Consider the following 16,020-nt stretch of genomic DNA (forward strand, 5'->3'; position numbering starts at 1 on the left):
TCTCTCTCTCCCTCTCTCCCTCTCCACCTGCTTACCATCCTCTGTCCTTGGGAAAAATAATCCAAAGGGAAAAAGTCATTAGGTGCTTTCTTACACACACCACACACACACAGTCCCTCTCTCTCTTACTCTCTTTATTTCTCTCTCTCTCTCTAAAGTAGTTGATATTGAGGTTTGGTTTTGTTTTGTTTTGTTATAGTAGAGAATGTAAGATTTTCAATTCACTTACTATGTAAAATAAAGTCAGGACCAGAATGCTTATTTCATAAATAAAGTCAGTATTTTAAATATAGAAAAAAAAATGCTGCATTAAAAGTACTAGGTAATTTGGGAAAGGAAAAAAGGCAATAGGAATGTATGCCTTAAAGAATTTTATGATTAAAAGTCACATTATAAAATAGGAAAAAAATAGATGAAATTTCCTGCCAAGTTTAGGCCATCTGTTTTCAAAACAAAACAAAAGTGTTAAGGTATTTTACCTTTTGCCTCTGAATATCAAATATGTATTTATTATAGAAAATTAGAAAAAATTTTAAAAAGCACAAAAACAACAACAATCAAAAATTTTACTCAAGCTTACACTACTCAGTGGTAATCACTATTGACACTTCAGAGTACGTTTTCCCAGTTTTTTCCTATGTTCACATTCACATACATATTTTAGAATTTCAATCATACTCTTCAGAGTTTGAGTTTGATTTTCTTTGCCCACTTAATATGATTAACCATGTCATTAAGTGTTCTTTCATACATTGTTCTTAAATGGTTACATTGTATTCCAGCAAATGGATGGACTGTAACTTATTGGGGCCATTAATTTTTCACTTTGAAGCACTGTTTACACCAATTCAGTACTTCAACATTTGAGCACCCACTGTGTGCTAACGGGATATCGGGGCACAAAACCTATCTTCAGGAATTAGAATCTCCATTTCCTCCTCTCCTACCCAAAGAAGTACATGATGATTTCAAAAATTGAACACAGGGGCTTGCCTGGTGGTGCAGTAGTTAAGAATCCACCTGCCAATGCAGGGGACACGGGTTTGACCCCTGATCCGGGAAGACCCCACATGCCACGGAGCAACTAAGCCCATGCGCCACAACTACTGAGCCTGTGCTCTAGAGCCCAAGAGCCACAACTACTGAGCCTGTGTGTCACAACTACTGAAGCCCGTGCGCCTAGAGCCCATGCTCCACAACAAGAGAAGCCAATGCAATGAGAAGCCCGTACACCACAGAGAAGAGTAGCCCCTGCTGGCCACAGCTAGAGAAAGCCCGCACGCAGCAACGAAGACCCAATGCAGCCAAATATTAATTAATTAATTAATTAATTTAAAAAAATTGAACACAAAGAACCTCAAGTACCAAAACATCCTAGCTCAGTCACTGATCAAGAAATGTTCTTACCATTAGTAGCCCTTGTCACTGGCTTTCTTGCTGTAGTAGGCGGGACTGTTCTGGCAATCTGCTTTGCTGCTTGAGTAGCCGATCGAGTCATTCTCACTGGCGGCATTACAGGTTGTATAGCTGTGGGAACAAATAATAAAATCAAATGTTTGTGGTAATTTTAAATTATTGTTGTGGCAACATCAGGACTTACCTTTTTTTTCTTTGTCCAACACTTTCTTTTCAGAAGCTTGTCTTTGACCAGGTCGGATTGTTCGAACATCACTCCCATTATCAATCTATTCAAAAGATTAGGTACTATGTGATTTAATTGCATAATGAATCAAACCACCACATTTTTAATGTGCAAATTGACCCCTCATCTGAAACCTGATATTGTAAATGACTCAGCAAAAAACCCACTACCCCAGATAAAATGAGATGAAGAAACAATTTTTCCATTATATACATTTCCTTACAAGCTTTTTCAGAATCCTAGAATTTAGAAAATGCTAATAACCTAAGCTATTAAAAAATAACTGACTATAATCTTCTGAGACTCCTTAAACATACCAGGCATGTTTTCAATTCAAGACCTTTGAATTTTGTCTAGAAAATTCTTCTCCTGGAAGAAAGCTCTTTCCCACAGTTCACTCTTCTACTTCCTTAAAGACTTCATTTAAAATGCCACCATCTGGGGACTTCCCTGGTGGCGCAGTGGTTAAGAATCTGCCTGCCAATGCAGGGGACACGGGTTTGAGCCTTGGTCTGGGAAGATCCCACATGCCACGGAGCAACTAAGCCCGTGCACCACAACTACTGAGCCCACGCACTGCAACTACTGAAGCCCACATGCCTAGAGCCCGTGCTCTGCAACAAGAGAAGCCACCACAATAAGAAGCCTGCGCACTGCAACAAAGAGTAGCCCCTGCTTGCCGCAACTAGAGAAAAGCCCGCACACAGCAATGAAGACCCAACGCAGTCAAAAATAAATAAATAAATAAATTTATAAAAAATAAAATAAAATAAAATGCCATCATCTCAGTGAGGCCTGATCAAAATTCCACCCTACACCTACTTCAAAACTCCCCACCTCCCTTCTTCTTATTGTTTTTTTAATCTCCCCCAAAATACTTAATACTTTTGACCATCTGACACACTATATAGTTCTTTTTTTAGTACTATCTCTCATGTAAGCTCCTTGAAAACAGGGAATTTTGTTTGTTTTGCTCACTGTTATATTCTAGAGCCTAGAGGAACATGGTAGTGACTCAAATTCATTGAATACAGGAAACTTAGCTTCCTCACCTGACAAAGAGGCATACTATTTCCCTCTTGGCCCACTTGACTTTATTTTAGTAATCCTCCTAATAAGTTTATCCATAACCGTGTTTTGAAGGCCCATAAGTTTATAACACTCACCCTGTATGCTTTATATTCCTATCTGCACTTCATGGTGACATGGGATGCATAATAGAAGCCCGGTAAACAAACAAACATAAAAAGAGTGTGGCACAGAGTTTAGTATAGATCTCATAAGGGATGTCTGGGCAAAGAATATTTTAAGTGACTATTTCCTTAGCATCTAGCCAAATCTGCTCTGTCACCATACCAAAACAGTGATTTTGGTAGTACTATTGACTCTAGTAAAATAATCACTATGCTTGAAGATGGTATTAGATTAAAAATAAATTTACTTACTCTGAGGAAAAAAAGTACAATTTGTCATTTTAGTAACAATGACCTACTAACTATCAACTATACCTTTGTCAGCTCCATTTGGTCTTTGGCCTTTGACCTTGTAATCCGTACAGAAGATGGAACAGCCTTAAAACAGTCAAAAGAAGATAAAGTTAAAAAAATAAATAAATAAACTGGCAAAATTTACTTCCATGTCTCATTATGAAATAAAGTTCCCACTTTAAAGTTAAATTTTATCCTTAATCATTTATGGCAAAAAGATACTTGCTAACTTAAATTAATTGTTTTTTCTTTTTTCTTTTTTAATTTAAATTTTAATTTTTTTGGCTGTGCCGTGCAGCTTGCGGGATGTTAGTTCCCCAACCAGGGATTGAACTCGGGCCTCTGGCCGTGAAAGCACTAAGTCCTAACCCCTGGACTGCCAGAGAATTTCCTAAATTATTGTTTTTTCTGGTTCTAGCTTGATTTAAATTATGTTTAAGTTAAAACTTCAGAACTTACCCATATTTCTCAATGAGGAGAGAGAAGAAATTTCAAAGCATATTTTCCAAGTATTAGGATCCTCATTAATATGATTAGCTAGACATATTTGAAAGGGGGTAGATGGACAAACTAGAGTATTAGGATCTTTTGTTTTCTGTTTATGAAAAGATACTGTACAGCTTACTTCCCTAGTTTTGACAATTTGCCTTCAAATCTCATGATTATACACCTGTCCATTGTCAGTAAGAAAATGGAGACCTAATCACAAAATGTGAAAAAAATTTACCATGAGAAAGACCAATTAAAAAATTATAAGGTATTTATCAACTCTGTAAAATTTCTTAAGAAACATAATCAGGGACTTCCCCAGTGGTCCAGTGGTTAAGAATCCACCTTCCAATGCAGGGGACATGGATTTGATCCATGGTTGGGGAACTAAGATCCCACACTCCACGGCGCAACTACGCCCATGCGCCACAACTAGAGAAGCCCACATGCAGCAACGAAGACCCAACGCAGCCAAAATTAAACAAATAAAAAAAAAACCCATAACGATGTGTCTTTTGTTCCTCCTACATATATTTTTAAGATATTTTAAAATAGTTGTTTACAGTGTAGACCAATGATTGGTATCTACATATTCCTAAAGAGACAGCTTAAATCTAATCCCTTCCAAGAGGTCTTCTTTGATGTTCCTCCAAATATAAACGATCTATCCTTCCTCTAATATACAGAACATATTTATCTGTATCTTTCCACCTTGAACTACAGTTTATTAATTATGGTCTCTTCTACAGTGTCCTAAGATCATACAGAGTAAATAAATCAAAGATCTGTCAAATGAATCACTGAGATTCATGAAGCCTAGAAAAACAAGCAATATCTTGGGCCTTTATATTATTCAATTCTTATTTAAATCAGGAATGAGTATACAGTCAATGAGATCTTTTATACATATCTTTAAATAGCAAATCAGGGACTTCCCTGGTGGCGCAGTGGTTAAGAATCCGCCTGCCGGGGGCTTCCCTGGTGGCGCAGTGGTTGAGAATCTGCCTGCTAATGCAGGGCACACGGGTTCGAGCCCTGGTCTGGGAGGATCCCACATGCCATGGAGCAACTGGGCCCGTGAACCACAACTGCTGAGCCTGCGCGTCTGGAGCCTGTGCTCCGCAACAAGAGAGGCCGCGATAGTGAGAGGCCCGCGCACCGCGATGAAGAGTGGCCCCCACCTGCCGCAGCTAGAGAAAGCCCTAGCACAGAAACGAAGACCCAACATAGCAATCAATCAATCAATCAATCTTTAAAAAAAAAAAAAAAAAAAAGAATCCGCCTGCCAATGCACGGGACACAGGTTCAAGCCCTGGTCCAGGAAGATCCCACATGCCGCGGAGCAACTAAGCCTGTGTGCCACAACTACTAAGCCTGCGCTCTAGGGCCCGCGAGCCACAACAACTGAAGCTCGTGCGCCTAGAGCCCGTGCTCCGCAACAAGAGAAGCCACCTCAGTGAGAAGCCTGTGCACCACAACGAAGAGTAGCCCCGGCTCGCTGCAACTAGAGAAAGCCCGCGCACAGCAACGAAGACCCAACACAGCCAAAAATAAATAAATAAATAATAATAAAATAAATAAATAGCAAATCACCAGTGACTAGTAAGTTTACAAATCCAACTGATCTGTTCAAACTTCATCCTTCCTGATTCACTAACCATTCTCTTTAGATCACCCCTCCTTTAGCTTCTATCCTCCATTTTAGCTCTGCTGCCACTCTGACCAGTCCTTTTCAGCCTATCACTGCCCACCTGAAGGTGTTCTCTAGACCTCACTCTTTCATAATTTTATATATCCTAATTGGAATGGTCTCATTTAGTCCTACAGCTTAAGTGTCCATTCATACTCCCAATATCATATCCAAAATCCACATCTTAGCATGGATCCTCATCCTGATTTCCTAATTTTTATTCCCAACTGCCTGATGTCTAGATGGTCCAAATAGGATTTTTTTTAAAAAGGGTATTAATATTCACCCACTTAAGCTTTTCTTGCCTTCCTCATCTCTTTTAGCCACAGTAAAATTTGTATTATTGATCAAACTGTTATCTTCAGAATCATCATCTTATCTCTAACTCTTCAACTTCCTCCACCCCTCACCATCTACTTGGTCACCAGTGCTATCAAATTTATCTCTTAAGATGTCTTACATGACACCTGTTAGAATGGCTATTATCAAAAAGACAAGAAATAATAAGTGTTGGTGGGGATATGGAGAAAAGGGAACCCCTGAGCACTGTTGGTAGGAATGTAAATTGGTGCAGGCACTATGGAAAACAGTATGGAAGATCCTCAAACAATTAAATTTAGAACTACCATATGATCCAGCATTTCCAATTCTGAGTATTTATCCAAAGGAAATGAAAACACTAACTCAAAAAGATATATGTATCCCCATGTACATTGCAGCATTATTTACAATAGCCAAGACTCATAAACAACTCAAGTGTCCATCACTTGAGTGAGGTGCAGGGTAGGTGAAATGGGTGAAGGTGGTCAAAAAGTACAAACTTCCAGGTTTAAAATAAGTAAGTCCTGGGAATGTAATATACAGTATGGTGACTACAGTTAATAATACTGTATTGTATATTTGAAAGTTGCTAAGAGAGTATATCTGAAATGTTCTCATCACAAGAAAAAAAGTTTTGCAACTATGTGTGGTGATGGATGGTAACTAGACTAATTGTGGTGATCATCTTGTAATGTATACAAATAATGAATCATTATGTTGTACACCTGAAACTAATATGTCAATTATATCTCCAGAAAAATGATGTCTTAAACCTATTTCTTCTTTTTAAAACAATGGCTCAGTCCACTTATCTCATCTCACCTATTCTATAGAGAATATTCACAATATAGACTCACAACTGGTCTTCCTATCTATAAATGCTTCCCTTTCTAGGCTATAATCCTCAAGTCCAGGCTAATCTTCCCTGAGTATTACTTTGATAATGGTACAACCTCGTTTATAAACCTCCCTTGACTCTCCATATCCTAGAGGATAAATGCCAAATACTTTGGTATAGCATTCACTGTTCAGCCTGGCTCTACCAGCTTTCCCAGTTTTATCCAATCTCAACCTAAATATAGCTACATCAAGAGACCCTGTTTTCATCTTCTGAGTTACTATTACGTCATTCCCACCTCCTACCAACTAATTAAATGAATAAAGGGACTCAGGGGAAATGGTTATTTTAGTCATCTAATCTCCTAAAGAAAATTCCAGTTAAAAGGAACTATTCCTCTATATCAAGTTAGGATACTAAACTTACCTTTTTTGGCTCAGCTTTCATAGTACTCTGGTTTGAGAAAAGAAAACAAGGAATATCAGGTCTATAAAGACCCACTTTAAATACTCCTCGTTTAGCTTTCTCTCTCTGCTCTTTCAATTTTTGAAGCTGCTTTTCTTCTTTGTATTTTTGGAGCATTTGTTTTCGTTGATCACCTAGAATAGTTTTCACTGACTCTAAGTAGGAAAAAGAAAAAAAGAAAAAAACAATATATAAAACATTTCAGATAAAAAGGCAAACATCTTAACTTCTAACTTCAACTGTTGCTAAGAAATGCTTTTAGTAACTTCTTGTTAATTCCTTAGCACTTCAAGTTATTTCCACCCCTATTTTAAAATTCCTATTTCTTTCACCTTCATTTGTTCAAATATATAACTGTTTACTATGTACTAGGCATGTATTACTTCACTTTTAAATTAATTAGCTTCTATGATAGTCTCCAAGCTGACCTCCAGCGATTCTCACCTCCTGGTAGACATGCCTTGTGTCATCCCCTCCCATACTGAATAGGGCTGACCTGTGTAACCAGGAAAGTACTGTGGAAATGATACAGAATGACTCCCACAACTAGGTCATTAAAGACATCGCAGCTTTTGCCCTGCTCTCTCTTGTATCACTTGCTCTAAGGGGAAGCCAGTGGCCACGTGGAACCTTAAGGAGACTCAAGCGGCCCCATGGAGATGTCCACATGACAAAGAACTAAGGCCTCCTGCCAAAAGCCAGCATCATCTTGCTGGTAATGTGAATGAGTCACCTTAGAAGCAGATCCTTTACAATAATCAAAACAGGGACTTCTCCGGTGGTCCAGTGGTTAAGACTCCCAATGCAGGGGGCCCGGGTTCAATCCCTGGTCGTGGAACTAAGATCCCACATACCACAACTCAGCCTGTGCACCACAACTAGAGAAGCCCATGTGCCGCAACTAAGAAGCCCGCATGCCGCAACTAAATAAACCGCATGCCGCCACTAAGACCCGGCGCAGCCAAAAAAAAGCCAGTGTCCTTATAATGATGGCCCTCAGGGCTCTATGGGAGCTAACCTATTTGCCTTCTCTAGCCATGCTTACCTACTTGCTTTCTCTGGAACACACCAGACCCACTCCGACCTCCAGGTCTTTGCAAATGAGGAATAAAAGATATTCTAATAGCATACTGACAAGGTTAAATTTTGTTTGAAAGATTTTGGTCGAGGAAAGAAGCATTTGAGAGGGTACGAGTAGAGGCAAGGAGACAACTCAGAAGGTAATGTCATCTCTTCTCAGACAGAAAATGTCTAGTTCTTCCTTCAAAGGCCATCCTATATAATCCTACGACCCAGTGTTCATTTTCTCTGAACTCCTAAGAGATGTTATTCTTTACTCTATCCCCCTCAACCACCAACCCACTTCCTTTGACCTTCAAACAAAAACTGATCACTTCATCTCAAAAACAAAAAAGTACCCTACGACACTTTAATCCAATTCCTTTCTCTCTTTTCTTTAGAATCACAAAAATGACAAATCTGGAAGAAATAGTTTAGCCCAACCTCCTCTTTTACAGAAGCAATTAAGCTGAATATGTTGAGTGTCTTGTACGCGTCACACATTACACTGGTTCTGGAAAAACGATAAAACTGAAGTAGCGAACATGTAAAACAACTTGACATCTCATTTCTTTCTCTATAAAACTTCTAAGACTTCATCTTTCTGCCATTTCTTCACAATTTAGCCTTGCTTTATTTCACTGCAATCTAGCTCCTAGTGCCTGCTATATAAACACAACTAAATAGGAGTCCAATAAGTCCTTCTGATTAAATGCATGTCATTTCCCAGTTCTCTTCCTTCTTTTCTATAGCATCCCTTGCCTTCTAAGACATTCATTTTTATTATTTTTATCTCTTGCTGAGATCATTCTCCTTTCTGGTTGGTTCTTTCCCTACTAATTACCCCAAATCCTTTTGGGCAAACTACAGGGATGAATCCTTCGCTCTTCCCTCTAAGAAGTGTTCCCATTGGCAAAGTATCCTTACTTCATGGATACTTCAATCAATTCTATTTTTATGTCCCTTATCAATTTATCTTGTCAATATTTATCTTATCCAAGCTCCAGAAGTAAGAACTTTAGGATTCCTGTAAGGCCACATAGGTAAAAAGTGTTATAATACTCCATAGGTGAATGGCTTTAGCCTAGCTAGGACGTTCACAGCCTTTACTTGAGTGTTTTTTTTTGGGGGGGGGAGGGGGGCATGCCAGGCAGCCTGCAGGATCTTAGTTCCCCGACCAGGGATCAAACCTGGGCCCCTGGCAGTGGAAGTGTGGAGTCCTAACTACTGGACCATCAGGGAATTCCCAACACAGCCTTTACTTGAAATAGACAGTATTTAGTTGTAGAAAACACCAAGTTATTTAGAATGGCATTTCAAAACTCCATTATTCCGGTCAGGGTTTTTTTTAACCTCAGGTATTAAACCAACTTTTATTCACTCTTCAAACACTTGAAATTACAATAGACTTTTACTTACTTGTCTTGACATTGGCCTTTTCTGGAACAAGCTCATGAGATGTCTCATCTAATTCAAGAAGAAATCTACCTTCCAAGGTTGGAACGTTGACATCTTTCAAACCAAAGTGTCTATTTCGTTCATATTCCTTATGTCTGTTTTCTTTCTGAGACAGTGATTTCCTATGAGCAATTTTAGTTCTAATCATGTCGGTACTTAATTCCTTTCTGTGTCGACTGGCAAAATGTGATGAAGCCATCCTATCAGGAAAAAGAGAGAAAGCCCAACTTACATGAAATTTCATTTGATTATTTAAAAAGTTAGGATTCCAGTTCACCTCCTACCCCAGAGTCTTCTGAAATAAAAATATTAAAATACAGCTCTCTGGGCTCAGACCTAGGTTGTGGCAACATGGCTAAACGCACCAAGAAGGTCAGAATCGTGGGTAAATACGGAACCCATTATGGTGCCTCCCTCAGGAAAATGGTGAAGAAAATTGAAGTCAGCCAGCACACCTAGCACACTTGCTCCTGTGACAAAACCAAGATGAAGAGACAAGCTGTGGGCATTTGGCATTTCCTACATGAAAACGGTGGCTGATGGTGCCTGGACCTACAACACCACTTCTGCCGTCACAGTAAAGTCACCAGAAGACTGAAGGAACTGAAGGACCAGTAGCAGGCCACCATTTGAAACATTGCTAGCCTATAATAAATGGGTTAATTTACGTAACAAAAAAAAATACAAAATAGAATAAATATGTGACTGAAGAGTGGGAAGGAGGTTATCAAAAGATAAAACACTACAACCTGTTTTGGGGTTCTGAACAGGAACTTGCTTGACAGATGAAGTGAAGCCCAGGAAGCTAAAGTCCAGAATATAAATAAGAGGGTCTAGGTTTACCATAGAGAACACTGCAAAATAGAATAGGAAGTAAAGGTGAAAATAGGGATATAGTATACAGACTAGTTTCCTTAACTTTCCCCTGATGATGAATGCAGGCAGGCTGGCATTTTTTCTCAAGCCAAAAAACAAAACAAACAAAACACACAAGCTGCCTATCAGGAAGGTAGGAATGATAAATAGGCAGTTAGATATACGAGACTGAGAAAAAGAAGGGTTTTCAGAAGTACCATGGTGATGCAAAAGGATAATCATATCAGTTTGCCCTGGTGAGGGCAGAATAAAATTCTTTTCGGCCATGTAAGAAATCATACAGTGTACTTGGCATATACTCTTTTCTTAGAAAGATCCTTGGGAGAACAAGAAAGACAATGTCATGAGTTCCAAGAAACCGTGGATCCAACTGAGGAAAAGAATAAAGGAAAGTGGAAAGTCTAAAGGCATCTCCTATTCAGCTGGTATGGAGAACAACCAAGCCAAACTGGAGAAAGAGGACTGATTCTCCAGGGAAAAGTCTTGCCAGCTTAAAAGAGAAGGGGGAAAAAAAAAAAAGGACGGAGGTCTGCCATTAGGAAGTTAGGGCAGGAATAAAGAGGTAGACATAGAGAATGGACTTGAGGACATGGGGTGGGAGGGGGAAGCTGGGATGAAGTGAGAGTAGCATCGACACATATACACTACCAAATGTAAAATAGATAGCTAGTGGGAAGCAGCAGCATAGCACAGGGAGATCAGCTCAGTGCTTTGTGACCACCTAGAGGGGTGGGATAGGGAGGGTGAGAGGGAGGCTCAAGAGGGAGGGGATATGGGGATATATGTATGCATATGGCTGATTCGCTTTGCTGTGCAACAGAAACTAACACAGTATTGTTAAGCAATTATACTCCGATAAAGATCTATTTAAAAAAAAAAGATATAAGCACACTATACCTTCAACAACAAGAAGAGAGTCCACTAGAAAAATGCAGATAAAAAAACTGCACAAGAAATGCAACAAATTAAAATGTTATATGATTTTAGGCAATCAACAGAGTATAAAAACATGAGAATTGGGGAGCTTCCCTGGTGGCGCAGTGGTTGAGAGTCTGCCTGCCAGTGCAGGGGACACGGGTTCGAGTCCTGGTCTGGGAGGATCCCACATGCCGCGGAGCAACTAGGCCCGTGAGCCACAACTACTGAGCCTGCGCGTCTGGAGCCTGTGCTCCGCAACGGGAGAGGCCGCGACAGTGAGTGGCCCCCGCTCGCCGCAACTAGAGAAAGCCCTCGCATAGAAACGAAGACCCAACACAGCCAAAAATAAATAAATTAATTAATTTAAAAAAAAATTCTATGAGAACAAAGTTTAAAAAAAAAAAAAAAAACACATGAGAATTCATCTGACCTGGATGCTAATAACATTCTCCTTTAAGGGCCCAGGGGAAGTGACAAAGGACTGTGCTTTTTTTATCAAGAACTCTCCTCTACTATTTGATTTGCCACTTCTCGCAAATATTAAAGAAAAATTAAAATTACGTATTAGATATTTAAAAATACAGCATAGAACTATACACGGCAAAGAGAGAGAGAGAACGAACACCGAAAGCATATTTAATTATCACCTAAACCCTAAAAGGTATTTAGTATAACTGCCGTTATACAGATGAGGTAAATTAACTGCCCACATTTGCACAGCTAAAAGGTAGTGGAGCTGGAATCCCAAGCCAGGCAGCCTGGCTCTTCACACACATCTAAGTTCTCTTCTTTGGCTGACTGGAGTTTCTTCCAGCTTGAAATTCTAGAATGCCTTAGTTTTGCTTGCCAAGGTTGTCAACCCAGGCGTTTTTAGTTGTCATAGAACCTGGAAAGAGCCACTGGAATAATGTTGGGGCCAAAAGCCAATAACGCCCCGGTGGTGAAATGATGCTGCTACACAGATCATGGCAACAAATATTTACTCTTCCGAAGGACTGCGTCATCAGCTTCGGGAAGGACAGGTAACACGGTCCTAAGAGGAGCCTTCCCTGAGCGGCGTCCAGCTCGCAGCCGCCGGAACTCAGACCCCTCTAGACCTTCTAGAAGGAAGCGGACCACCGCCCTCCCCCAGCTCCCCAGCATCCACATACCTGAGGCAGCTTCTAGCGTGAAACCTCAACCAAACTAAAAGTAAAGGAACCCTCTGGGCCTGGAAGACCACCGCCGCCTCCTTAGAAGGAACGCCTACGAGACTCGGCAAAATTCAAACTTCCCTCACCGAACTTCTGATTGGAGGTATTTTAAGCAACACTTCCGGTAAAGGTACCCGCCTCTTCCCTTCTACGAGGCTTACGATTGGTTCGCTCCTTCCCATATTTGAATTGATTGAAAGGTGAACCCTGTTCAAAGGGTGGCTGTGAGCGGAATCAATGGGCGGGTCTGGATGCGATATTGATGAGGGGCGGAGCGGTGGGAGCGCGGTGGCTGGCGAGGAGCTACTGTGGCCGGCGGTTGATAGCGGGCTACGCCTGAAACCGCCCTGGAGTTCCCGGGGCCTCGCGGGTATTCGAGAAAAGACAGAGGAACTCGGATGGAGAAGAGGGGACTCAGAGTCTGCAGGGCTTTTTAATGTCCTTATTTAATTACATAAATCCAGCAGAGCTTATTGGAATATTTTCTTCACTTAACGTTTTAAAGAAAGGGCTTATTACCACATGAAATTTCTCCTTACATCTTTTACTGTTACATTTCAGCGTTACCAGTCTTTTTTTTTTTCTCGTCCTTTTTTTTTTTTTTTCTTTTTAAATAGAGGTAAAATTATCAAATACAGTGAAAAGCATAGTTTTTTTAGTATATGATTTGCTGAGTTTTGCTAAATGTAAACAGCTGTGTAACCACCACCCAATCAGGATATAGAGCATTTCCATCACCCGGTTCTCTCAAGCCCCCTTCCAAATCTCCCACAGCTTAGACAATCACTCTTCTGATTTCTATCACCTTAAAAATAGGAGTGGTAGGTACTCTTTCTTGTCTGCCTTCTTTCTCCCACTGTAATGTTTTCGAGATCCATCCCTACTGTTACATGAATCAGCCGTTGTTTTTATTGATGAAAAGTATTCCATTGAATAATTTGCTTATCCATTCTCCTGTTGATGGATATTGGATTGTTCCAATTTTTAGCTATTATGAATAAAGTTGCTATAAACATTCTTGTACAAGTCTTTTTGTGGTCATGTTTTATTTCACTTGGGGAAATGTAGGTGTGGAATTTTTTTTTTTAACTGAGTTCTAATTAACATACAGTATTAGTTTCAGGTGAACAACATAGTGATTCAACATTTTTATATATTATGAAATGATCACCACAATAAATCCAGTTACCATCAGTCACCATACAAAGTTGTTACAATATTATTTACGATATTCTGTGACATTTGTTTTATAGCTGAAAATTTTTACCTCTTAATCCCCTTCACCTATTTGGTCCTTTCCTTGACACTCCCTCCCTGGGCAACGAACAGTTTGTTTTCTGTATCTATGAGTCTGTTTCTGTTTTGTTTTGTTTGTTTGCTTGTTTTCATTTTTATATATAAATGAAATCATATGGTATTTGTTTTTCTCTGTCTGACTTATTTCATTTAGCATATTACCCTCCAGTTCTATCTATGTTGCCACAAATGGCAAGATTTCATTCTTTTTTAATGGTTGAGTAACATTCCTGTGTGTGTGTGTGTGTGTGTGTGTATACTACATCTTATTACACCACCGACTCATCCATTGATGGACATTTAGGTTGCTTCCATATTTTGGCTATTGTAAATAGTGCTGCAATGAACATAGAGGTATATATTTTTTTGAATTATGTTTTCATTTTCTACAGATAAATACCCAGAAGTGGAATCGCTGGATCATATGGTAGTTCTATTTTTATTTTTTTTATGGAACCTCCATACTGTTTTCCATAGTGCCTGCACCAATGTACATTTCCACTAACAGTGCAAAAGTGTTCCCTTTTCTCTACATCCTTGCCAACACTTGTTGTTTCTTGTCTTTTTGATAATAGCCATTCTGACAGATGTGAGGTGGTAGCTCATGTGGTTTTGATTTGTATCAATATTTCCCTGATGATAAGGGATGCTGAGCACATTTTCATGTGTCTATTGGCCATCTATATGTCTTCTTTGGAAAAATGTCTATTCAGGTCCTCTTTTTTAATCGGGTTGTTTGTCTTTTTGATATTGAGCGGTATGAGTTCTTTATATATTTGGATATCAACCCCTTTTTGGATATATCTTTTGCAAATATCTTCTCCCATTCAATAGGTTGCCTTTCCATTTTGTTGGTGGTTTCCTTCACTGTGCAAAAGCTTTTTAGTTTGCTTTTGTTGCCCTTGCCTGAGCAGACATATCAAAAAAAAAATTGCTAAGACCAATGTCAAAGAGGATACTGCCTATGTTTTCTTCTAGGAGTTTTGTAGTTTCAGGTCTTACATTGAAGTCTTTAATCCTTTCTGAGTTTATTTTTGTATATGGTGTATACAAAAATTAAAAAGTGGCCCAATTATATCCTTTTGTATGTAGTTGTCCAATTTTCCCAGCACCATTTATTGAGGAGACTATCTTTTCCCCTTTGTTGTTCCCCATTCCCCATTCTTGCCTCCTTTGTCATAGATTAATTGACCATAGAAGCATGGGTTTATTTCTGACCTCTCTATTCTGTTCCAGTGATCTATGTGTGTCTTTTTGTGCCAGTACCATACTATTTTGATTATTGTAACTTTGTAGTATAGTTTCAAGCCAGGGAGTGTGATACCTCCAGCTTTGTTCTTCTTTTTCAAGATTGCTTTGGCTATCTTTTGGCTATGAATAAAGTTGCTATAAACATTCTTGTACAAGCATGTTTGTGGGCATGTTTTATTTCTCTTGGGGAAATATAGATGTGGAATTTCTAGGTCATTCTGGGTATGCTTAACTTTATAAAAAATTGCCAAGCAGTTTTCCAAAGTGGTTGTACCATTTTACATTCTCACTAGTGATGTTTAAGAGCTCATGTTGTTCTACATGCTTGCCAACGTTTGGAGTTCTCTTTAATTTTAACCCCTCTAGTGGTGTAAAATGGTATCTCATTTTAATTTTATAGTTCCCCAATGACTAATGATGACGAGCATCTTTTCATGTGCTTATTAACTATTTTTTTAATTAATTAATTTGTTTATTTATTTTGGCTGCTTTGGGTCTTCATTGCTGCACGTGGGCTTTCTCTACTTGTGGTGAGCGGGGGCTACTCTTCGTTGCGGTGCACAGACTTCTTATTGTGGTGGCTTTTCTTGCTGCGGAGCACAGGCTCTAGGCGAGCGCGGGCTTCAGTAGTTGTGGCACATGGGCTCAGTAGTTGTGGTTTGAGGGCTCTAGAGCACAGGCTCAGTAGTTGTGGTGCACAGGCTTAGTTGTTCTGTGGCATGTGGGATCTTCCTGGACTAGGGCTCGAACTCGTGTCCCCTGCATTGGCAGGTGGATTCTTAACCACTGCACCACCAGGGAAGTCCCTTAACTATTTTTATATCTTGTTTTGTGAAATTCCTGCTCAAGTCTTTTGCCTATTTTTTTTAAAATTTATTTATTTATTTATTTATTTTTGACTGCTTTGGGTCTTCGTTGCTGTGCACGAGTTTTCTCTGGTTGCGGTGAGCGGGGGCTACTCTTTGTTGCGGTGTGGGGGCTTCTCATTGTGGTGGCTTCTCTTGTTGCGGAACACGGGCTCTAGGCACGCGGGCTTC

The 16,020-nt window shown here is 39.6% G+C and overlaps 1 protein-coding gene and 1 pseudogene across 1 annotated transcript in view; one reads left to right on the forward strand and one right to left on the reverse strand.

The window, feature by feature from the left end:
• Window positions 1-9,648, reverse strand: part of DLGAP5 (DLG associated protein 5) — a 38,814-nt gene extending 29,166 nt beyond the window's left edge. The window contains exons 1-5 of the mRNA XM_059915719.1: window positions 9,411-9,648; window positions 6,894-7,087; window positions 3,151-3,213; window positions 1,601-1,685; window positions 1,408-1,527 (exon numbers count right to left, since the gene is read on the reverse strand). Of these exons, the coding sequence (XP_059771702.1) occupies window positions 1,408-1,527; window positions 1,601-1,685; window positions 3,151-3,213; window positions 6,894-7,087; window positions 9,411-9,648 (700 nt within the window). The remainder of the gene's footprint in view (window positions 1-1,407; window positions 1,528-1,600; window positions 1,686-3,150; window positions 3,214-6,893; window positions 7,088-9,410) is intronic.
• Window positions 9,649-9,800: 152 nt separating this feature from the next.
• LOC132360640 (large ribosomal subunit protein eL43-like) lies at window positions 9,801-10,067 on the forward strand (annotated as a pseudogene).
• Window positions 10,068-16,020: the final 5,953 nt, after the last annotated feature.

The sequence above is a fragment of the Balaenoptera ricei genome, chromosome 2 (genome assembly GCF_028023285.1).
Source record: "Balaenoptera ricei isolate mBalRic1 chromosome 2, mBalRic1.hap2, whole genome shotgun sequence".
Lineage (NCBI taxonomy): Eukaryota > Metazoa > Chordata > Mammalia > Artiodactyla > Balaenopteridae > Balaenoptera > Balaenoptera ricei.